The sequence below is a fragment of the Podarcis muralis genome, chromosome 9 (genome assembly GCF_964188315.1).
Source record: "Podarcis muralis chromosome 9, rPodMur119.hap1.1, whole genome shotgun sequence".
NCBI lineage: Eukaryota > Metazoa > Chordata > Lepidosauria > Squamata > Lacertidae > Podarcis > Podarcis muralis.
In genome coordinates, this window is record NC_135663.1 from 77,807,043 (window position 1) to 77,829,586 (window position 22,544).

Sequence of the window (22,544 nt, forward strand, 5' to 3'; positions counted from 1 at the left end):
GGGGTGTTCTTTCGGCCGGTGGGGATAGATGGGAGGAAGCTGGTGGAGAGCATAATTATTAAATTTGGAAGTGTCTTGTGTGTGTGAGTGCAACTTCTTTGCTCCTCACATACTTCTGAATAGAATAGGGTTGACCTTGTTGTTAAATGTACATTTCAAGTGCTTTGAGAGCGATAATTGAATCAAAGGTGCAATTATTTGATTTAAAGGAGCAACTGCTGGAGTAGAATTAAGCACAGCTCAGCTTTTTAAAGAAAGTGTTTATTGAAAAAGCCAGTATCAACATATTTATATATATGTTCCAACAACAGTCAGCTAATTTGTGCAACACAAGAATACAGCCATGAAGCTTTCCAACTAACTGGATTTACCAACTGTATCATTATTTACCTTCTTAAGTTCAAAACCAAAGCAAAAAGATGTTCTTCATGGATTTGGAATGAGTGACATTCATTTCTTACATTCACAAAATTAGATTATAATGGTGATATCGGGGACCCAGATAGATCACTACTGTCTTGAGTTTCGTTCCTCCTTTTTAACGGAAAACTTTATATTAATGTGGCCTGAAAACCCATTTTATGTAGTTAGAAAGATATTATATAATCCCTGCATAAACCAGTTCGGTAGTTGATGAATAAGATAATAGAATTGAAACTGGGGGAAAGAGTGTGAAGAACAATTGCATCATTGGTTACTGCCAGACAGTGCCCCCGCCACCCCCCCAAAATACAATTTTTAGACATAAAATTCCAGTGTGCAGTTATATTTTAAATTACTCTGATTAATGAATAAAGCCAAAAGTTTTTTTGTTAAAAAAAGAAAAATGGTTATTTGGCTTTAACAAGAATTCTATACAGTATTCATATTCCTAAAAGTTTTTACAAGAAGACTGGATTGTTCAAATTTCAATTAGAATACAGTGTACATAAATACTGCCAGTGTCTCGTAGAGTATGCAGTAGCTTTATAAACAAACATTCATTCCCAGGTAAAATTACTGTATACATTTCATACTGTATGTGGATTATTGGAATTGATGCTTCTGTACACAATGTCCAGCATCAAGAAAATGGCAGGTGTCCTTCATTTCATGTAGTGTTAACAAAGCTGATTAAAATCATGGTGTCACAGAATCCGTTTGGATTCACTTTCTCCCCTTCTCTTTCCCCGCCCCCCTCCAAATCAAAGTGCAAAGGCATGCAAGTTTCTTTATGACGCCCTCCTCTCATTTATCGAAAGGTCTATGCAGAATAGTGCAAAATTAATTAACAGCAGAGGGATCTTGAGAAAGGCAGCCTGGCCAGTTAGGTGATTGTGCTTTCCTCCATTTAAGTCAGGCCAAGAAATAACTTGGAGATGGTTGACATGAGACAACTCACTCTTGCAGGTTTCATTGAGCATGCTGCAGGTTTTTAAATCTCCACGTTTCGTGTCCAAGGGGCTAGCATTGCCAACTCAGTGAGTTCTGGTAGGAAGAGCCGAGTTCTGACGGAAGAGTGATTTAAATGGCGGTGTTGTGACATTAATTGGGACAGTCATTTATTCGTTTTGTGTATCCTGAGGTGAGCTAGTGCCTGTCCTCCTGGCCCTTTTACTTTCTGAACATTCAGAGTGAAACTTTCAGATGTAACAATGGCAGATATTTTGAAAAGTCATTAGATAGCTCTTATCATATTCTACCCACCTTACTCAAATTGAGCGGAAAATAGATTTCCTTAAAGAAGAATTGCCAGTCCCTCCATAAACATACTCTGGTATTGCATAGTGGGGGAGAGCTGCAGATTGAAAGAGTCATGCAGCAGTTTTGCTTGACAGGCTGCAGGTGGTCCTCTGCTTTGTGTTGTCCTTAATGGTCCCACCCCTTAGCTGATACCTTATGATAGTGCCAACCATGCGGTCCTTAGTTGAAAAGCCTTCTTATCTACCTTTGATCTCCGCCACATCTCTTTCTGCTTGTATATGTGCTGTTAGCTGCCGTGGCCCAAGCAGTGGCTTCTTGCAAGGTTTCCTTATGCTCCAGATTCTGGCTTAAGGCATCTTTGGGGCCATTTCTGTGCTTCAGTAACTCCTTGCTCTTGGAACTACAACTGGGTTAGTGGGCTTAAACCCCTCCCCCACAAGGGGGATATCCTTAAAAAGAATCACGGAGGACCTTGAACTACGTAGGTGTCTGATTCTTGTGGGCAGTCTTTTAGAAACAATATAAAATAATTAGTGATGAGTGGGACACCGGGCCCTTCTTAACAGAATTTATTTTGAAACATATCTGCGGCAATTGCAATAAATTAAAAGATTTGAGTGGTTGTCTCATGGGGTGGTAGGGGTAGTTAAAAGGGCAAATCCATCTCCATCACACCTGCAGACACTTAATGGGGAGTAAGACCCATTGAATTCAGTGATGTTTGCTTCCAGGTAAAAGGATTAGCATCACATCTCAAACAGCGACCACACCTGTCACCTCTTGGACGGCTGTTTACAAAGAGGAATCCTAGTGCATTTCAGAGTTCATTTTGTCCTGAAATATGTACAGATTGTTTGTAGCCGCGATAGCAATGATGTTCTCTGTTGGGTGCCATGCCGTGTGCAGGATCTTCTTGGTAAAGTCCAAGCTGTCAACACTGATGTCGTCTTTCCTCCTCTTGCCTCCGACACACACCCGCCGAGGTTTGAGAATTGCGCGTGGTTTGCTACTCTCTCGGGAGGCCTCCAACGTAACATCGCGCTTCGTGTTCCGGTCAAACATTCGGAAGAAATTGTTATATGCTCCTGTCATAATGACACTGCAGAGGAAGGAAAACAGGGGAAACATCACAAACGAAGGCCACAACCTAGTGAGGAAAGCCTCTGCGCAGGAGCCATTGAAATCAGTGTTGGAATTATTTTTAAGATCATTTGAAGATGGCTTTCATTATTTTACCCATGTTTGTTGCCCTAAGCTCCTTTGAGAGGCAGGGCGGGGGATATAAAATCAATAACTACCGTATTTTTTGCCCTATAGGACGCACTTTTCCCCCTCCAAAAATGAAGGGGAAATGTGTGTGCGTCCTATGGGGCGAATGCAGGCTTTCGCTGAAGCCTGGAGAGCGAGAGGGGTCGGTGCGCACTGACCCCTCTCGCTCTCCAGGCTTCAGGAAGTTCTCCGCAAGCCTTGGGAACTCCGTGGGAGTTCCCGTCAGGCTCCCAAGGCTTGCGGATAGCAGCTTGCATCCCGAAGCCTGGGGCGCGCTGCACAGCCCGGGCTTCGTGCAGATATTGGGCAGCCCCACAAGCTCGGGGGACAGTAGGAAGGTGCAGCGCCGCCACCCCGCTATTCCCCGACCTGGTTTGGATTCCCCGACCTGGTTTTGGGGGGGAAATAAAGGAGAAAAAAAATTCCTTTATTTTCCCCAAAAAAACGAGGCGCGCCCTATGGGCCGGTGCGCCCTATGGAGCAAAAAATACAGTATTTGAATAGATAATACGTGGAGTTTTCTTTCTTCGCAGCACCACTCTGCTTCCCCCCACCCTCCACTGAAGGGAGCAGCAATATATTTCAGACTTTCCAAACATCTCTTAGAGCAAGAAATATTCCTCTTCATAATCTAGTACATCAGAGAAGCCTTTCCCCCTAGGCATCAGCTATAATGGTGTTCTTGACTGGCTCCTCTCATCTTATCAAAGTAGCATTGTATGGTAAACAAGACAGTTGGGTGGCTATATTACCTGTCAGATCCATTCCACGCACATTCAAACTTGTCAAAGATGCAATCATTTTCATAAAGGGAACACAGCTTGCTTCTAAGGTAGTCATGAACCTGTTTCGTGAGCAAAAAGCAGCTTTTATTTCAAGGTTAGACCTTCCATTTTTCCATTTGCCCTCAAAGAACACCACTGCCAACAGCTCTTGGTGGAATCAGCTTTTTAAATGTTGCCTGTACACAAGCATTGATAATAAAATTAAGAGAACAGAACATCTTTCTTGAAGTAACTTTATTGATGGATTATGTTAAGAGATCCAGACATATCTCTCAACCTGCTTTGGCCCTGCTATTAGGAATTATATATGCTTTCATTCAGCTTTGGTCTTCCAGGCTGGCTGCAGCCCTGAACTGGAGCATTATTCTTGGGGCCTGGGGATTAACTGCACAAGAACGTTTGTTGCAAGTCCCATTTGTAAATAAATAGTGAACGTGAAGAAGACTCTCCCTTACCTACAGTAATCCTCTGACACTTAAAAAAATTATTATTTTGAGCACAACTGAGCCAAAGTCAACCCCACTGAGTTAGATGGGACAAAATTATATATGCGATTAAGCACTTGGGGGCCTGATCCTATACATGTCTGCTCAGAAGAAGGGCCCATTGAGTTCAATGGGGCTTGCTCCCAGGCAATTGATAGGATTATCTTAGTTTTAGAGACTGAGAGCTTATTTCTGTTTTGAAGCAATGGCCCTAGCAGCAAACCTGACATTGCTGATTAATTTATTTTGTTTAAGTTCCTAGTTGTGCTATTGCTAATTCCAAGCGAGCTTTCCTCTTCAACATTTAAAATGAATTTCTTTTAAAAGCAACGAGGGCACATTTTGGATAATTTTTAAAGACTCTTCATAGATTTACAGACCTAAATTTATATTTTAATCTTTGAACCAACTTTTCATTATTTGTGGAAAAATTGCACATAACTTAAACCAGTACTACATAAAAGAAGCCAGATCCCATATCTTTTCTGAACTATATTTAATTTATTTGGGATGTGACACTAGTTTCCCTGAAAGAGACTTCTGTAGTAAGCTGAATTACGTAGCTCAATGTCCTTGCCATCCCTGCTTCAGAGGTGAAATTAGAAGAGGCCTATGCTCAGTTTCAATGTACAGTGGTACCTCAGGTTACATACATTTCAGGTTACATACACTTCAGGTTACAGACTCCTCTAACCCAGAAATAGTGCTTCAGGTTAAGAACTTTGCTTCAGGATGAGAACAGAAATCGTGTTCCGGCGGTGCGGCGGCAGCGGGAGCCCCCATTAGCTAAAGTGGTGCTTCAGGTTAAGAACAGTTTCAGGTTACGTACGGACCTCCGGAACGAATTAAGTACTTAACCCGAGGTACCACTGTAATGGCACAACCCTATACTCGTTAGATGGGATTTACTCCTAGGAAAGTGGCTACAGGATTTCAGCCCAAATTCCTAGGAAAAGGGGCAATGTGAAGTGCATCTTCCACTGCAGTTTGCTGGTGCTTATCTCAATAGCCATGTTCTCCCACACAAAGCGCTCGCAATAGCAGCTCTCTCGGCTTGTCTGCACTTGTCGCACGCCTAGAAAGCAGTTTTCCATTTGCCCTGCTGCTTTCCCTGAGAAAACCTGCTCTTTCCTGCTGAATCAGAACAAACATTAATCTGCAGGAAACCCAACGGACGTTTGCTCCACTTCAGTAGTAAAGAGCAGGTTTCCTCCAAGGGGAAGTGGTAGGACAAGCAAAAGTGTGGATGAACCCAAAGCCCCTATTGCTTGCATTGTTCTCAAAGAGTTTATATTTCAAGCCCTACTGGCATGTTTCCAGGCTTGGCTTAACAGAAGAGAGGAGGCTGAAGTAACTTAGCATCCCTGGGAGCTGAAGGACATCACAGGTGCAGTTTAAACAACAACAGTAACAAAGAGGCATTAGGTTTAGGATTAAAAATATAGTATTGGATATATGTTGGAGTTTAATGACAGGCACATTCACAACTCCTACCCATGTTCCAGAGGATTCATTTGCCTCTTGCATGGGAGTGATGGGGAAATTGCAAAATCTGTCAGTAAGCTTTCCTTCTCAGTGGCTCTGAATCATTATAAATTCTTTATGTAACCCCCTTCTGTTTATTTAATGGTTTATATAGCAGTTGTAGCTACTTACTTTTAAGTAATGTCAGAAAAAGCACTGACTTTTGGCCCTGGAAGAGTTTACTGCTACCACATCCCTTCCTTTAAAAACATTCTCGTACATGTCAAAGGTACCGTATTTTTCGCACCATAGGACGCACCGGACAATAGGACGCACCTTGTTTTAGAGGGGGGAGAACAAGGGGAAAAAATTCTTCCGCTCTCTGCCCAGTGCCCCTTCAGTGAAGCGGCAGGAGGCGCTGCGCAGAGAGGGGGAGAATTTTCCCCCTCTGGTTTTCCAGCTCTAAAACAAGGTGCCGTTTAAGGTGCGTTCAGGCGGCTACCTTGGAAGCCTGGAGAGCAAGAGGGGTTGGTGTGCACCGACCCCTCTCGCTCTCCAGGCTTCAGGTTCCTTTCGACCTGCTCTTTGGGGCTGGCGGGGGGAAGCCCACCACCAGCCCCAAAGAGCAGGTCAGGGAGCAGCGGAAAGGCGCAGCAGAGAGGCTGCTGCCATAGTCCCGCGTCACTTCTCCAGCTGGGATAGGGTCGCGGGGCTATGGCTTCTTTAGCCCTGCGCGCGCTCTCCCGGCTGGAGAGGTGACACGCGCCTATGGAGGCTCCAGCCGGGCTATGGCGTCTTCGCTCCATAGGATGCACACACATTTCCCCTTCATTTTAGAAGGGGAAAAAGTGCGTCCTATAGAGCGAAAAATACGGTAATCCAGTCTCCTCTGTATCACAGAGTTTGAAAAGATTTTATCCTAGACTGCCATTTATTAGACCATCATGGTCTAATAAAAAAAAACAAACACTTACCTGGTATATCTCTACTGGCACTGTTTCCATGTTCAGATCCCAAACCTTGACAGTGAGGTAATCTCTTGCTAGCATATATCGCCCACTGTGGCTAAATTTGACATCAGACACAGAAGAAATAATTTCGGAGAAAAACGAGCGGCTACTGGGGTCTTCAGGCTCTTCAAAAACTGATGAGGTGAAACAAAGAGAAAAATATGCCTATTAAGAAGTACACGTCACTTATTTTGCCATGGCATTTTCAAACTGATCAGAATATTACGTTGTAATTTCTTATCTGATTTTTAAAATTTGTTATCCATCTTGAACTTCTCAAAAGAAAAGGCACAATAAAGGTCTTTTAAAAATGTATTTTTAATAGCTGGCTCAAATAACAAATACAGCTCTGCTAACTCAAAACAAGACATATATCCATAGGATTGTCCTGTTAATGTAAAACTGACTTAATGTTTAAAACGCTAACATTTCACACAGTGAAAGGTGCCTAATCACTGCCTAGGTTCTGGTTTTTTATTATTTATTTGTTTCATTGTAAAGCAACTCAGACCAGTTTACAAAATGATAAATCATTAAAATCTGGTGGGGGAGAACCCTACTTTAAAACATACAAAAGTTAAAATATCAAAATAGACTAAAATTACCCCAACTTTCTAAGCATCTGCTTAGGCTTGTCTAGACAAGAATGTTTTTAGCAGGCGCTGAAAAAGAGTTCAGTGAAGGCGCCTGCTTGGTATCAATAGGCAGGGAGTTCCGCAGTGTAGGTGCTGCCATTAAACAAGTACTTACAAAGGCAGAAAGTGTATTATGAGGCACCTGTAGAAGTGCCATTTTCACCAGTCAAATTGGTCAAGTGGGTACATGTGAGGGAAAGCAATCTTTTAGGTAAACTGACCCAAGTTGTTAAGGGCTGTATATGTTATTGTTTAGTCGTTTAGTCGTTTGAAGAGTCGTGTCCGACTCTTCGTGACCCCATGGACCAGAGCACGCCAGGCACCTCTGTCCTCCACTACTTCCCGCAGTTTGGTCAAACTCATGCTGGTAACCTCGAAAACACTATCCAACCATCTCGTCCTCTATCGCCCCCTTCTCCTTGTGCCCTCCATCTTTCCCAGCATCAGTGTCTTCTCCAGGGAGTCTTCTCTTCTCCACCCCCATCGTTCAGCCCGGACACTGAGATCCAGCGCCGAGGGCCTTCTGGCGGTTCCCTCATTGCGAGAAGTAAGGTTACAGGGAACCAGGCAGAGGGCCTTCTCGGTAGTGGCTCCTGCCCTGTGGAACGCCCTCCCAGCAGATGTCAAAGCAATAAACAACTATTTTACTTTTAAAAGTCATCTGAAGGCAGCCCTGTTTAGGGAAGGTTTTAATGTTTGATGCTGTACTGTTTTTAATATTCAGTTGGAAGCCGCCCAGAGTGGCTGGGGAAACCCAGCCAGATGGGCGGGGTATAAATAATAAATTATTATTATTGTTATTATGAGGTGGCCAAAGTACTGGAGCCTCAGCTTCAGGATCTGTCCTTCCAGTGAGCACTCAGGGCTGATTTCCTTAAGAATGGATGCATTTGATCTTCTTGCAGTCCATGGGACTCTCAAGAGTCTTCTCCAGAACCATAATTCAAAAGCATCAATTCTTCGGCGATCAGCCTTCTTTATGGTCCAGCTCTCACTTCCATACATCACTACTGGGAAAACCATGGCTGTATATTAGTATATACAAGGGCTGTATATACTAATAGTAAAACCTTGAACTTGGCCCAGTAGCAAATGGACAGATCTCTGAGCATGGATGTTATATGCTGGAGAGGCCTCACTCCTGTCAGCAATCATGCTGCAGCATTCTGCACTCACTGAAGCCTCCAGATCAAGCGCAAGGGAAGCCCCACGTTGAACGCATTGCAGGAACCCCAGTCTTGAATAACCAGCGCATGGACTACTGTGGCAAGGCTTTCCTGGTCCAGGAATGGCCGTAGCTGTCAAACCAGCTGCTGCTGGTCAAAGGCACTTCCAGCCACTGAGGCTCCCTGAGCCTTCAGGGGTGGAGCTGGACTGTCAGGAGTGTGTGCAGGAGGCAGGCCCTGTGACTGGTAGGGCTTCGCAGGTCTGGGGCTTTCCTAAGTTTGTTCTCAAGAGGCAAGGCGCGGCCCCACAGGTGAGGCTGATTGGTAACTCACAGCACCTGGTGGCAAGAGCTGGGAAGGGATATAAGGTCAGCATGGAGAGCCAGTGTGGTGTAGTGGTTAAGAGCGGTAGTCTCGTAATCTGGGGAACCGGGTTCGCGTCTCCGCTCCTCCACATGCAGCTGCTGGGTGACCTTGGGCCAGTCACACTTCTCTGAAGTCTCTCAGCCCCACTCACCTCACAGAGTGTTTGTTGTGGGAGAGGAAGGGAAAGGAGAATGTGAGCCGCTTTGAGATTCCTTAAAGGGAGTGAAAGGCGGGATATCAAACCCAAACTCTTCTTCTTCATTTCCCTTTGGCTCTTTGCCACAGCAACACGCTTCCTGCCTTGCTGCGTTTGGCTTCTGGACTCCTTGCTTCCTGATCCTCGGACCCTTGGCTTCGTGACTCCTGGCTTCCAGACTCTCATTCCTACTCCCACCCTGCCGTCTTGCCCCCGGTCCCGACGTCCTCCACCAGGACTTCGACTGCCCGTAAACCGGACCGTGACATGGGCCCAGAAGCACTCCCAACTGCAAAGCTGCTCCTTCAGTGGCCGTGCAATTCCATCTAGGGTAGGGAATGGGCCAATTTCTCAGAGATGGGAGCTACTCACCCACCGTGCCTCCATCATGCCAGGATTCAAGCTCAGCTCGTGTTCCTCGTCCATTTCACCCCTGTGCCCATCGGGGGGTGAGGGGGGGTCAGTTCTGACATGACACAAGGGCTTTCAGGCAGCCCACACTCTCCAAGGCGAGCCTCTAGTTTCCTGGGTTGCTTGAACTAAGCATGATTCAACTCCCACTCATCTTGCTGAGAACAGTCTCACCTATAGCCAATTCAGGATTTATGGTAATCCGGTCCCCCTGCCCCAGTGATATTGGCTGTTGGGCAGGTGGCTATGGTGGGGGGGGGGGCGGGGGGGCAGAATGGTCATGGCGCTTATTAGTGAGCCATCTCTACTTTTAATGAGTGCATAAACAATAACCTCCACATTCAAGTAGGCCATATGCAGATGTCAACATTTTTTAAATGAAAATCTCACTCTGTAACTTACGTTTAAAATGCTTGTCACAGAGCGCTGATGCCCTCATGTCACAAAGTCTCAAAGACCCTTTGCTACTGCTGTAAACAAAGAGATTGCAGTGGTGAGGATGGAATTCAGATGCCGTAATAACTTCTGTCAAATCCTCCATGTTGGCTGGCTTTATATCTACAATGTCTGAGTGGAAATATTTAGTAAGGAACATGTTCAGAGACAAACTGTTATTCTCTACCATCTTTTCATGTATGCCACATTACTGATTTCTCATTGAAAACGCTACTGAATTACAGCTAGGAAGCTAAAAATACCTTTTATTAGCTAATCACATTGGCTTTGTACATTTTATTAGTCAAAACCACTTGTTCTGCTAAGCTGTTGAGGATGCAGTTGATGCAGTTATGGGACTGACAGTGAAATCTGAGAGTTTGAAAAAAATCTCCATTAAAACCCATTAAAAAGAGGAGGGAAAAGTGGGCCTTTTATGCATCAGGTATTGCCTTGGCAACCAGGCTGAAATGCAAACCCCCCCCCCCCAATGTTCAGATAAATAAGATTTTGTCTGTGAAGTAGTGATCCAAGTTCTGTTTGGGGATTTTGAAGTCCACAATCAGCCTCTTTGAAAGAACTCCTGGGCTGATTCAGACTCAGCTCACAATCAGCAGGAACCTCCTACCACTGCCGTAGGCGCCAGCACTCATCCCATTATTTGCTAATATATATCTGCCATTATCTGTGTGTGACAATGAGAAGAACTATCATTGCACTTTGTCATAACCTTTTGCTACTGCTTTATGAGCTTCAACATCCTTGAGAAATGTAGTTTTTCAAACATTATGGGTCCTTAATAAGGCCACATCAGCAGCCTGTTTTGTATTTTTGTAGGGATTTCATTCATTGACCAATTTAGTTATCTCTTTCTAACCTTAATCCAGTTTATAGCACCTGCCAGGAGAAAGCTACATTAACTCTTCTGCTGGCCTAGACTAGAGAGAATTGCTGATTTGTCAATTTGGCCATAACCGTCAGACACTATCTACTAGATATTTTAGAAAATAGTTTGCCTGCTTCGTTGTTCTCTGTGCCTTTGGATGCCTCTTGAGATATTGTCACCAAATTTGATTCAGGGGTTCCCAGAGTGGAGGCAATGATCTTTGCTGATGCTTGGACACCAGGCACCATTTTGAATCAAGATGGCAGACCAAAATGTGAGCTTGGTGGGACTTGACCTGTTTTCTACCACAGCATAGGTGTGGCCTACTCTCTATATCATCACCAAACTTGGAACAAGGGTTCCCAAGGTAACGTGGCAGACTTTGTCACCATTTGGACACTGGATGTCATTTTTAATCAAGATGGTGGACCAAAACGTCATTTTGGCATGACTGCCCATTTTTTTATACAGGGTCAGCTGCCTCTTGAGTAGTTATCCACTGCTAGCTAAATTCTGGGGGAAATGGAATGGGGTTGTGTGAGATGGGGGTGGTCACCATAAGCAATGCCATGAGGTGTACTGAGACTGTGGCCTTGGTGGCAGGCTCCTAGGGTGGCACTGCCACTGTCTCATGACTTTGGGCACCTGCCACTTACCATGGCAGGGTATTTACCACCTCCTGTTCCTCCATTGTGGTGGCTGTGCTCTGCCACAATGGCCAAGTCCTGCTGCGCTGTCCTGGAGGTGGCCAGGGGGTCATGACCTTGGTTGGGCAGCAGAGGAGGCAGCAGGCACCCATTTGTGGCAAGCAGTGGGTGCCTGGTGGTGGCAGGGGGCAAAAATCAAGAGGGGGCAGGGGAAGCACTGGTGATTTTGCCTCAAGTGGCAAAACCTCTTGAGCTGGCCCTGACAAGAGGGTTAGTAGTGAAAAAGACTTGATATCTCATTGTACTTTCCAGCAGAGAGTGGATATTCAGGTGGGGTCAGGGGTGCCAACTGAGAGCGGGGAGCTAACCCCCCCCCCAATTTTCAAGGATGGGGCCAGGCCCCCTCAAAATTTCACGGCAGCTGCGCACACACACCGTGTGATGCACTCGTTTGTGAGTGACGACAGCATGTGCACACAGTGTATGCACATAGCATGGCCCTGCCCCCTTCAGTCACGGGGGCGAGGGGGCGTGCTTGAGTGGGGTGGTAATGCAGAAGTCTCCAGGCGTCATCCTTATTGGTTTGTTTGCTTAGTACCTTAGTTACAAAGCAGCCAGAGACTGAGATGTCTGAAAGGCATTGAAACAAAAAACTGTAGTAGCTGACTAGTGCGCGTAACCATGAGAAAGGATACTGAAGCTTCGATCTGTAATTCCTAAATGCCAGAGATTAATCCGAAGATCATCTGCTGACATGTATGTCTCACAGTCACTGTTGACAGAAATTGAATTGACATGATAGGTGTGGCCGTTAGCAAAAATTCTTCTGGGGCTGACTTCTACCATCAAGTCCGTGGGTTTCAGTACGGGCACCTACATAAAAAAGTAATAAAGAAATGTGTTTTAAACAACATTTCAAACTTGGAGCTGTTCGTAGATTTGTGAATTGTGAGTTGAACTTGGTATATTTTAAAACATTTGTCACTATTTGAGAACTTCTCAAAACATACATACAACATACAAGACAATATTAGACAATACATAAAGCTTTTTTTAAAAAAAATATCCAAGTATGAACACGCATTTGAATCATAATGCCAATTGTATTTAACTTGCTCAAATGAACAAGTCACCTTGACAAACCTTTACATTTGAATCAAGGATTCTCACTTGGATTTTTTTTTCACTGCAGTTGTAAACAACTTGATGGGATATAAAGGTAAAAGTAAAGGGACCCCTGACCATTAGGTCCAGTCGTGGCCGACTCTGGGGTTGCAGCGCTCATCTCGCTTTACTGGCCGGGGGAGCCAGCAAACACCGTTGACCTTCCCACCGGAGCGGTATCTACTTGCACTTTGATGTGCTTTCAAACAGCTAGGTTGGCAGGAGCAGGGACCGAGCAATGGGAGCTCACCCCGTCATGGGGATTCGAACCGCCGATCTTCTGATCGGCAAGCCCTAGGCTCTGTGGTTTAACCCACAGCGCCACCCATATATAGATAATCACATATTCCTCAGATAATGAGTAAATTACTATATTGTATATTGGGTACCCACTATATTGCAACACAAGATAACAATTTCTTGAGTAATGCAATAAATACTGTACTATGTCTGTTTCTTACAGGAATATGACAACTCCTGCTAGTCAAATCTGTGGAAAGCATCTGTTGAAATCTTAATTCTGTAAAAACCTTATCAGTTGTTGGTAGGTAATGTTAGAGAAATATATCTGAACTTGATGGCCCCTTTTTAATGGCAACATACCATTGAGAGGAGTGGTTTTTATTAAGGTCATTAATCACTTCCTTATCCTGGGATAAACTGAATTTTCTAATTCGCTGAATACATGTTCATTTTGCCCTGGCAAATCCCCCCACAATCTCATTTTTCATACCAAGTCTTCTTTGGGAGTCTTGAGTTGCCCATTTCATTCATTCTGCACCAATACTGCATCAACCTGCTATAACTCCTGATTCAGTAGAGGGCACAGCTGTCTCTGCTCTCAAAGCTGCTGGTGTATTCAGGATTAAAGGAAGTAGTTTTCTCAAGAACCCATTCTGAAGTATTTCCAGTGAAGTGACACTGCCTTCACTCCAGATCTTGGACCAAAACACCTTTGAGCAACTGCTTTTCCTACAAATATGTTTTGGAACAGACTCCACCAATCGGCCGCCTTTAGAAATAAAAGCTGTTTACATCCATTGTCTAGTTCTGCATACCGTCATTTTGACTGCTTATATAAAAGAGCTACACTGCTCAACAGCAGAGACACTTATGCTTTCTGTGTCCTTTCCCAAAAACAACTATACAGTGGTACCTCGGGTTAAGTACTTAATTCGTTCCGGAGGTCCGTACTTAACCTGAAACTGTTCTTAACCTGAAGCACCACTTTAGCTAATGGTGCCTCCTGCTGCCGCCGCGCCGCCGGAACACAATTTCTGTTCTCATCCTGAAGCAAAGTTCTTAACCCAAGGTACTATTTCTGGGTTAGCGGAGTATGTAACCTGAAGCGTACGTAACCCAAGGTACCACTGTATTAGTTTTCGGGTAATCTTTATTGCAAAAGAGCTTAGTTAACATGTGTCACAATCCTATCTAATTGACCGACAGCAAAACTACATACCATATTTTTCTGTGCATTAGACGAGGTTTTAAGATTCAAACACCGTGTAAAAAAACTGGGGTCGTCCAACAAACGGATAGTGGCATGGGGAGGAGAAGCGGGGCACCCGCCAGCCAGCTGGCAGGAGCGCAACTTTCCCCGATGCCACTGGGTGCGGGAAACGATCTAGGGAGTGTTTTCTGCCTGCAGATGCATGGGGGGAGAAGCTCAACAACTTTGGGCCATCTCCCCTCAATTTCTTAAAACTGAGTCCCCCAAAATAGATGAAAAAGCATGGTAACTCGTGTACATAAAGTTTGGAACCGTGCTTGTTTTAAGCGGGGGAGGGGGGGAATTAATCACAAATGCATCCTTGCTAGACTCCCTGACAAATATTCTTATCTTCCACAAGATGCCCATTTAAACCCTCTAATATATGGGTAACATTATTCTGATGGAGTTTTTGAATTAACCAAAGCTATTTTCCGTCAAAATTGGTACCAACAAGCTTCTCTCAAAGGCAGGACCTGTTTTCTGAGTTGAAAGCTGTGGTCAGGTCTATAAAGGCTGGAAACAATTTTTAATATTATTGGCTTGCTCAGAAGGTATCTGGAGAACAGTTTAGAAGGTACACCCAGCAGGTTATTGGTTTGTTGTTACCTTTTTAAAAGACTGGAACAACAACACTAGATGACTAGCCTGGAATTAAAATGCCTGTTGAGTTAATGTAACCCTGTTCCATAGGAAGGTCTAGAATAGGGGAATAGACATTTGAGGGTTCTCCGAAACCCTTACTACAATGCAGAAACCATTCATGTAGGGAAACTCAGGCCTCCTTTATGGTTCTCCCTTCACCCTCTCCTACAGCCATAAGTCTCCAAAATTTGGCTTCATTACTTAGGGTCTGCCACACACTTTCCCACTCTTTCATGTAAAATGCCAGCTTCCTTTGAATGTTCCAATCTTGCTTCCCTAATCTGTCTGGATTTTATCTTTCCCCCCATTCCTGCGCTTCTTATCATAGCATATGGCTGATGGGTAAGTGTCTTTATTTACTCTCCAAACATTGGTTATGTGTGGCCTTAAAATAGACTATCTCCTGTTGGTTTTTTATAACCCTTCATCTTTCAGGCATTTGAGCCTAAGAGGTAAGTTTTACTAATAGGTAAAGGTAAAGGTACCCCTGCCCGTATGGGCAATCTTGACAGACTCTGGGGTTGTGCGCCCATCTCACTCAAGAGGCCGGGGGCCAGCGCTGTCCGCAGACACTTCCGGGTCACGTGGCCAGCGTGACATTGCTGCTCTGGCGAGCCAGCGCAGCACACGGAACGCCGTTTACCTTCCTGCTGGTAAGCGGTCCCTATTTATCTACTTGCACCCGGGGGTGCTTTCGAACTGCTAGGTTGGCAGGCGCTGGGACCGAGCAATGGGAGCGCACCCCACCGCGGGGATTCGAACCGCCGACCTTTCGATCGGCAAGCCCTAGGCGCTGAGGCTTTTACCCACAGCGCCACCCGCGTCCATTTGAGCCTAAGATGTAAGTTTTACTAATAGAACAGACCAAATTGCCTGGTTCATCTCTGCACAGAGTTAGGCTTTAGACACAGGAAATGGTAACATCCAGGGGTTACTGGGAACCATGAGAAATTTGACACCCTTCGCTCCCAGCTTCCCTGGCTGCCGTTGTACATTCAAACGCCTATTCACATGTTGGTGTGTTGCCTTTCAAGTGTTTTCCATTGTTTGAAGCTATGCAGCACATAAAATATTAGAACATCACGAGTTGTTCTTTCAGTGAAGAAAACAACTCTCCATCTACCCACCTGAAGTGATGTCACCGTAGAAAGATCTTTAAGCTTCCCCTCTTCATCCTTTAAATTGTACCCCTCAGGTTTCTTATCTCGTTCAGTGATCTTCCACAGTTTAATAGTTTTATCTTTTAAAAAAAGACATCAGCACTGTTATGAGAAGTAACTGTCACATTTTCCCTCATTTTAAAATATAATAATAATAATAATAATAATAATAATAATAATAATAATAATAATAATTTATACCCCGCCCATCTGGCTGGGTTTCCCCTGCCACTCTGGGCGGCTTCCAACAAAATATTGAAATACAATAATTAATCAAATAATAAAAGCTTCCCTAAACTACTGTATAAGAAGTATTTGTTCTACAAAAGGAACAACATGCATATTGTATGTATTAGTTTAGACACATGGACTGCTGCCCCCATACAGCAGAAGGCACCTCTCAATGGAATTGGGGAGGGGGCACGATTCATTCTTCCCCTATGCTTTCCCCAGATCTGCTCCAGATGGTTCCCCATGTCTTCCATCTTTTAATATTACACACACTGTTAATGTAGTCAATTGTGCTGTTTGCCAAACTTTTTATTTATTCATTCTTTTCTTAATTTTTTTTATCACTTCCCAAATTGTTTGGTATAACCAATGTAGCCACTATTAGGAAACAGGAAGAGATTATACAATTTATTTCTGCACAATCATTTTGTGACTGGCTCCACTGCCATATTATGAATGGTTCTGCCCATGTGCCACTGTTTTAACAGCGGGCCTCAGTAATTTTCAATGAGCCCCAGGGTTCTAAATTTTGAAAATCTTGAGCTAGGGCAGGGGTTAGCAAACTTTTTCAGCAGGGGGCCGGTCCACTGTCCCCAAGATCTTGGGGGGGGGGGGGGCAGACTATATTTTTTTTGGGGGGTGAATGAATTTCTATGCCCCACAAATAACCCAGAGATGCATTTTAAATAAAAGGACACATTCTTTTCATGTAAAAACACCAGGCAGGCCCCACAAGTAACCCAGAGATGCATTTTAAATAAAAGGACACATTCTACTCATGTAAAAACAAGCTGATTCCCAGACCGTATATGGGCCGTATTTAGAAGGCAATTGGGCCGGATCCAGCCCCTGAGCCTTAGTTTGCCTACCCATGAGATTGGGCAACTGTTCCTGCACCTCTTATCAGCAGCAAACATTTCTGAGCACTTCTTCCTGTCCTAAGATTCTCACTTTATATAAAACACATCCCAAGTTAATCTACACACTTTTGATCCATTTCCTTGCCTCACCCTGACTCCTCTTTAGACCTTGTTGCTATACAGTGGAACCTTGGTTTTCAAATGTAATCCATTCCGGAAGTCCATTCGACTTCCGAAACATTTGAAAATAAAGGATCAAAGGGCTGTCAGCAAGTTTAATGGGGAAAATTGAGAAACACACCTTGGAAGCTATTCAACTTCTAAGGCGCATTTGAAAATGGAAGCACTCACTTCCAGGTTTTTGGCGTTCAGCTGCCGAGACATTTGAAAACCAAGGTTTGACTGTATGTGCAAAGGTCTAACTGATGACATCTGTTATTGTGGCAAGCGGCTTCCATGTTCCCAGCTCAAACTCACATGTGTTTCAGTGAGTGCTTGAATGAGCTCTTCTTTAATTTGGGGAGGGACGCTGCCTGCTGAGTCCATGAAGAGGGGAGGTAACTCCCCACCATCCCTAGCCATTCACCATACTGGCTGGAGGTGATGGGACCCAGAGTCCAAGAGCAGCTGGAGGGCCACAGGTTCCTCATCCTGGGCTTAAATAACCCATGATTTTTATGTTATGTTATGTAGGTAAATGTGCATCAAAATGGAACATTATAGGGGGCCTAACAGTATGGGGAAAAGATGGCTTTACGGGTGCATGAGGGCTGCCCACCCAGTGGCAGAGGAACCCTCTCCAGCACCGGGGCGGGGTGAACCGCCTGGTGACGCATGCATGACGTCTGTACAGACTGTGCTTGTGCAGCGACCGTACGGGCTGCCACGCGTGCGCACTCCTGCCATACGGGCTGCTGCTTGCACGGCAACCATATGGGCTGCCCATGTGCGGACGCCGTGCCAGCAGCAGCCCATACTGATGACGCGCGAGAGCAGCAGCCCATATGGACACCGTGCAAGCGTCGCCCATACTGACTGCTCATCCTCAGCCGCTCTACAGCTGGGGGGGGATGCAGGGGTCATCTTGTCACTCCCCCCCCCCCCCGAGTAGCACCCGGGGTGACACGCCCCCCACTTTGTACGCCCCTGTGCCCATCTTTACTCCCATAAAGTGAAGACACATCATAACCTGCTGCCACTTCCAAGGTTCTTTTTTTACACTAAAAATGTATATTTAAAATTAGATGTAATTCATCAAATTTTCAGCTGAAGCCCATCTGCCAGAGACAAGGAAAAACTGTGAATCCTGTATTGTTCCTGCTGTCTTACCATTTGTGGACAGAAGAGAGTGGGCTGCATTCTGTTGCGGCAACCACTTTATCTTGTTTATTTTTTCCTCTATTTCCAAACTCTTCAGATAGTCAAACTCTGGTTCATGACTCTGGAAGGTGCTGTAAACATTGTATTCACCTTGGCTATAAGGCTCATTTTTACTCTGTGAAGAACATAGGACAAACAAAAAATGAACTGTTGACCTCAGAGCTTATCTGATCTTTCAAGTTGACTTGATCCAAATAAACCATATGTCCAATGGCAGCCAAGAAGGAAGGGAGCCAATATACTTACCATTACAGCAACAGGTCGGGCCATCTGCTTTCAGAACGCAGGATTTCATTTAGTTCTGATAGCTGATAGCCACTGCTAGATCTGCCCTCCATGACGTTATCTAATAATTTCTTTTTAATCTAAACTAGTGACCACCTCCCCTTGTGGTGATGCATTCTGCAAGGTAATTTGTTATGTGGAAAAGTACAGGTTGGCATTCAGCTATGCTGTACTCAAAGCAAACCCACTGAAATCAATGAGCATGACTAAGTTATGTGTATTCTGAGTAAAACTTAGTTGAATATCACCCACTCTCTTGTCTGTTCTCAACCTATTGCAAATCAATTTATTTGCACAAAGCTTCTACAAGAGAAGGAGAAAATTCCTTTTTCCACCATTCTGAATGTTGCCTTGCAGCATCACCTAGCTGCACCAGGGAGAATTACTGCTAGTGGAAAAGCCAATATTATCTCACTTTGAGAGGACAAACCAAATTTTAAAAATATAAGGCACCAATGCCTTCCAAGCCTTAGCTTCACTGTTTCTAAACCTAGGGCTTAACTTAGTTTTTCTTTCCAATAATCTCAAACAATCTTTTCGGAAAGTTTCGATTTGAACCACAAATAAGAACCTTTACATGTAACCATTACATTATCAAGCATGCATTCGAGCATGACAAAAATAGCCATTGTGCAATTAAAATAAGCCCAGAACAGTCACATCTATTGTCCTGCAAACAACAGGGGAATAGCAGCTTGTGCATCACGATGTTTTTAAAAAATATTCACAGGGTGCTTGCAGTCAGCAGCTTAATTTGCAAACAGGTCCTTGGCAAAGAGGGTTTTTGTAGATATCAGGTTTTCATGGACGTGTGTGTGTGTATATATAGATGAGCTGGCATTCTGCTGCAAAATGCCAGTGTGAAGATGCTGCAAAAACGAACTTGCAAAAGAAAGGAGCACCAATGCCACAATAAACACTTATGGGCAGGCGTCCAGAGCTAGAGTAGCTTTGGAGAATACCGTCTCAGCATTTTGTGTGTGCACAGGGCTTGTGGATCAGGACATGGAAGCTAACAGTATGGTCAAACAGAGGGTGGGGTTATTTGCTGTTGAATACTGTAGTAAGAGACATTCCTTCAACAACCAGAACACCTTTTTAAAAATTCATACCTCTGGCTCCCTTTGGAATATAACAACTCGACCTCCTTTATCCCCTGTTGCCAGCAACTCTCCTGTGTGGTTGAACTCAACAGTTGAAATAATGTCAGCTGTGAAAGAAAATGTAGAAAAATCAAATTACAGAAAAAACCGCCCATCCAAAATGCCAAATATTTCACAATGAGTTACTTGGGGGGTTTTTTCTTTCTTTTCCTGAGCCCCACCTTCATTCCGCCACAAGAGAACTTTAGCATTTTAAGTCACAGAATTACAGACCTGGTGGGTACCTCAAATGCCATCTAGTCCAACCCCCTGCCAATGCAGGAAATCCCCAACAGCACGCCTGATTGATGGCTAGTTGACCTTTATGTAAAAACCTCTAGTGAAGAAAAGCCCAGCACCTTTCAATCATCTGTTCCATTTTGAACAACTCACACTGTCATGTAGCTCTTCATGGAGTTCTGTCAGGAAGTAATACTTTTTGTCATTTAATCCATTGGTTCAAGTGATATCCTCTGGAGCAACAGATAACATATTTGCTCCATCCTCTATGTATTTGTAGTATGCCAAGTATTTGAAGATGGCTATCCTATTACCTCTTAATTGTTGGCATCTATCTCGAGAGACAATGGAGTATGCCTTTGGGGGTCAAACCTCTGCGTTAGCAGGCACCAAAGTGACCTCCGTCATTCTAAATACAGTATATTCAGTTCTTTCAGCCTCTCTTTATAGGACCTTGCCATATCTGTCACCATTTGGACACATTCCAGTTTGCATCATATCCTTCTTAAACTACAGTGCCCAGGAGGAGGCACAATATTCTAGGTGAGGTCTGACCAAAGCAGAATAGAGTGGTACTTACTATGATCTGTAATTCTGTTAATGGAGCCTAGAAATGCTTGAATCTTTTAAGCCACCAGATCACACAGCTGATTCATGTTTAGCTTGTTGTTTTCTAAAACACTGACATCCTTTTGACTTGTACTGCTGAGAAGCCAGATGTCACCCATCTAGAAACCAGTTCATTAAATAAAAAGGTAAAAAGGTAAAGGTACCCCTGCCCGTACGGGCCAGTCTTGACAGACTCTAGGGTTGTGCGCCCATCTCACTCAAGAGGCCGGGGGCCAGCGCTGTCCGCAGACACTTCCGGGTCACGTGGCCAGCATGACAAAGCCGCATCTGGCGAGCCAGAGCCGCACACAGAAACGCCGTTTACCTTCCCGCTAGTAAGCGGTCCCTATTTATCTACTTGCACCCGGGGGTGCTTTCGAACTGCTAGGTTGGCAGGCGCTGGGACCGAACAACAGGAGCGCACCCCACCGCGGGGATTTGAACCGCCGACCTTTCGATCGGCAAGCCCTAGGCGCTGAGGCTTTTACCCACAGGCCACTAAATGGTAACAGGAACTAAACCACCAAAATACTCCTCCATATCAAGCTCCCTGACTAATTCAGAGCACTAAAAAGCTCAAATATTTTCACTCACTTGCTATGAATACTCTAGCTATAGGGGAATAATTTTTAATCTATTTGTAACTGATGGAGAATACTTTATATGCTATACAACACAAGAACAGTGCAAATTATTCTGAATTTAATTATCTGAATAGTATTCCACATTCACTTAATTGCACAGCCACTTTCATTATTCTTCTGACACCCATTGGCACAACCCCCAATGATCCTTGAGAGTAATTGGATCAAGAGGAGGTGAACTTCTGATGAAGCGCATTAAGAGACGATGGTTATAAAACAGCTTGGACCCAGATGCTGACACGACATCACCGAAAGCTAATTAGCACATCTAAATTCATACAATCATGATTCCAATATTAAAGAAATATGTACACATAAAATGAGCAGTGGAATAATGGCAAAAACATCAAACACAGCTACTTTGCATTTATTAAAATACTTTTTATTAATTTTTCCAACTCTGAACAACAAAACTTCAAACTACATGTGTCCTGCACAAAGAAATAAACATAATCATTCCCAAGCACAGCAAAATACTTATACTGTAAACCGTTAAAGAGATCATATTGAAGGGTATCTTCTTCAAAGAGGACACTGAGAGCGAGGGCAATGGATTAAATGATCACTAAAGTTGACATAACTAATAAACTGAAAACATGTCCTGAAACCTACATCTTTGGATTTCACTCCATGCCTTCTTACATTGCTTAGTCAGTTTTTCATCAAGTGCTAGTGGACATATTCAGGAGCAACACCTGTGGGTAGAAAGATTGCGCACATCCTTCCAGTTGAGCACTGTTTCCATGAGCGCCACTACCATTAATTTGAATAGATGATCCTTGTATGTCAGCATAGTATGAGTTCCAGCTTGGAAAGAAGCGTTAAGGCAAGATCTTTCTCTGCTTGTATAGCAATGGCATAAATGTCATCCTAGGCTATTTTTTTCTGGATTACTGGACAATAAAGGGGCTGCTTTTATGGATTAGTGAAGTATTTTATTACTATTGTTCAACACTTTACAGGCCAAATGGTATCAGTAAAATAAATAATAAACATTCTCAAAATATATGTTCCCGATGCTACAAACAGTCACTATTGCTAATCTGGACTGTACTAGGCCTGCCAAACTACCAGCTACAACAGACTTCAGGAAGCAGGAGAGCAGCCATGATGGATGTCCATGGATGACAGGTTCAGTGCTCGACCACCTTTGTGTGGGCCTGTGGAAACGACTGTTGACTCTCAGTAACAGTCACATGAGACCCTGGCAACTTGGATGGCAATAAGATTAATGACAACATCATACCATCACTG

General features: G+C 44.1%; 1 protein-coding gene across 3 annotated transcripts in view; it reads right to left on the reverse strand.

Annotated features, from left to right (window-relative positions):
• Nucleotides 1–1,351: 1,351 nt before the first annotated feature.
• Nucleotides 1,352–22,544, reverse strand: part of PPP2R2C (protein phosphatase 2 regulatory subunit Bgamma) — a 47,250-nt gene continuing 26,057 nt past the window's right edge. For all 3 annotated transcript variants that reach the window (XM_077934497.1, XM_077934496.1, XM_077934498.1), the window contains 8 exons: nt 19,768–19,865; nt 18,320–18,485; nt 15,867–15,979; nt 12,134–12,311; nt 9,873–10,037; nt 6,661–6,830; nt 3,705–3,796; nt 1,352–2,782 (listed from right to left, as the gene is read on the reverse strand). In XM_077934497.1, the coding sequence (XP_077790623.1) occupies nt 2,491–2,782; nt 3,705–3,796; nt 6,661–6,830; nt 9,873–10,037; nt 12,134–12,311; nt 15,867–15,979; nt 18,320–18,485; nt 19,768–19,865 (1,274 nt within the window). In that variant the 3' untranslated portion in view covers nt 1,352–2,490. The remainder of the gene's footprint in view (nt 2,783–3,704; nt 3,797–6,660; nt 6,831–9,872; nt 10,038–12,133; nt 12,312–15,866; nt 15,980–18,319; nt 18,486–19,767; nt 19,866–22,544) is intronic.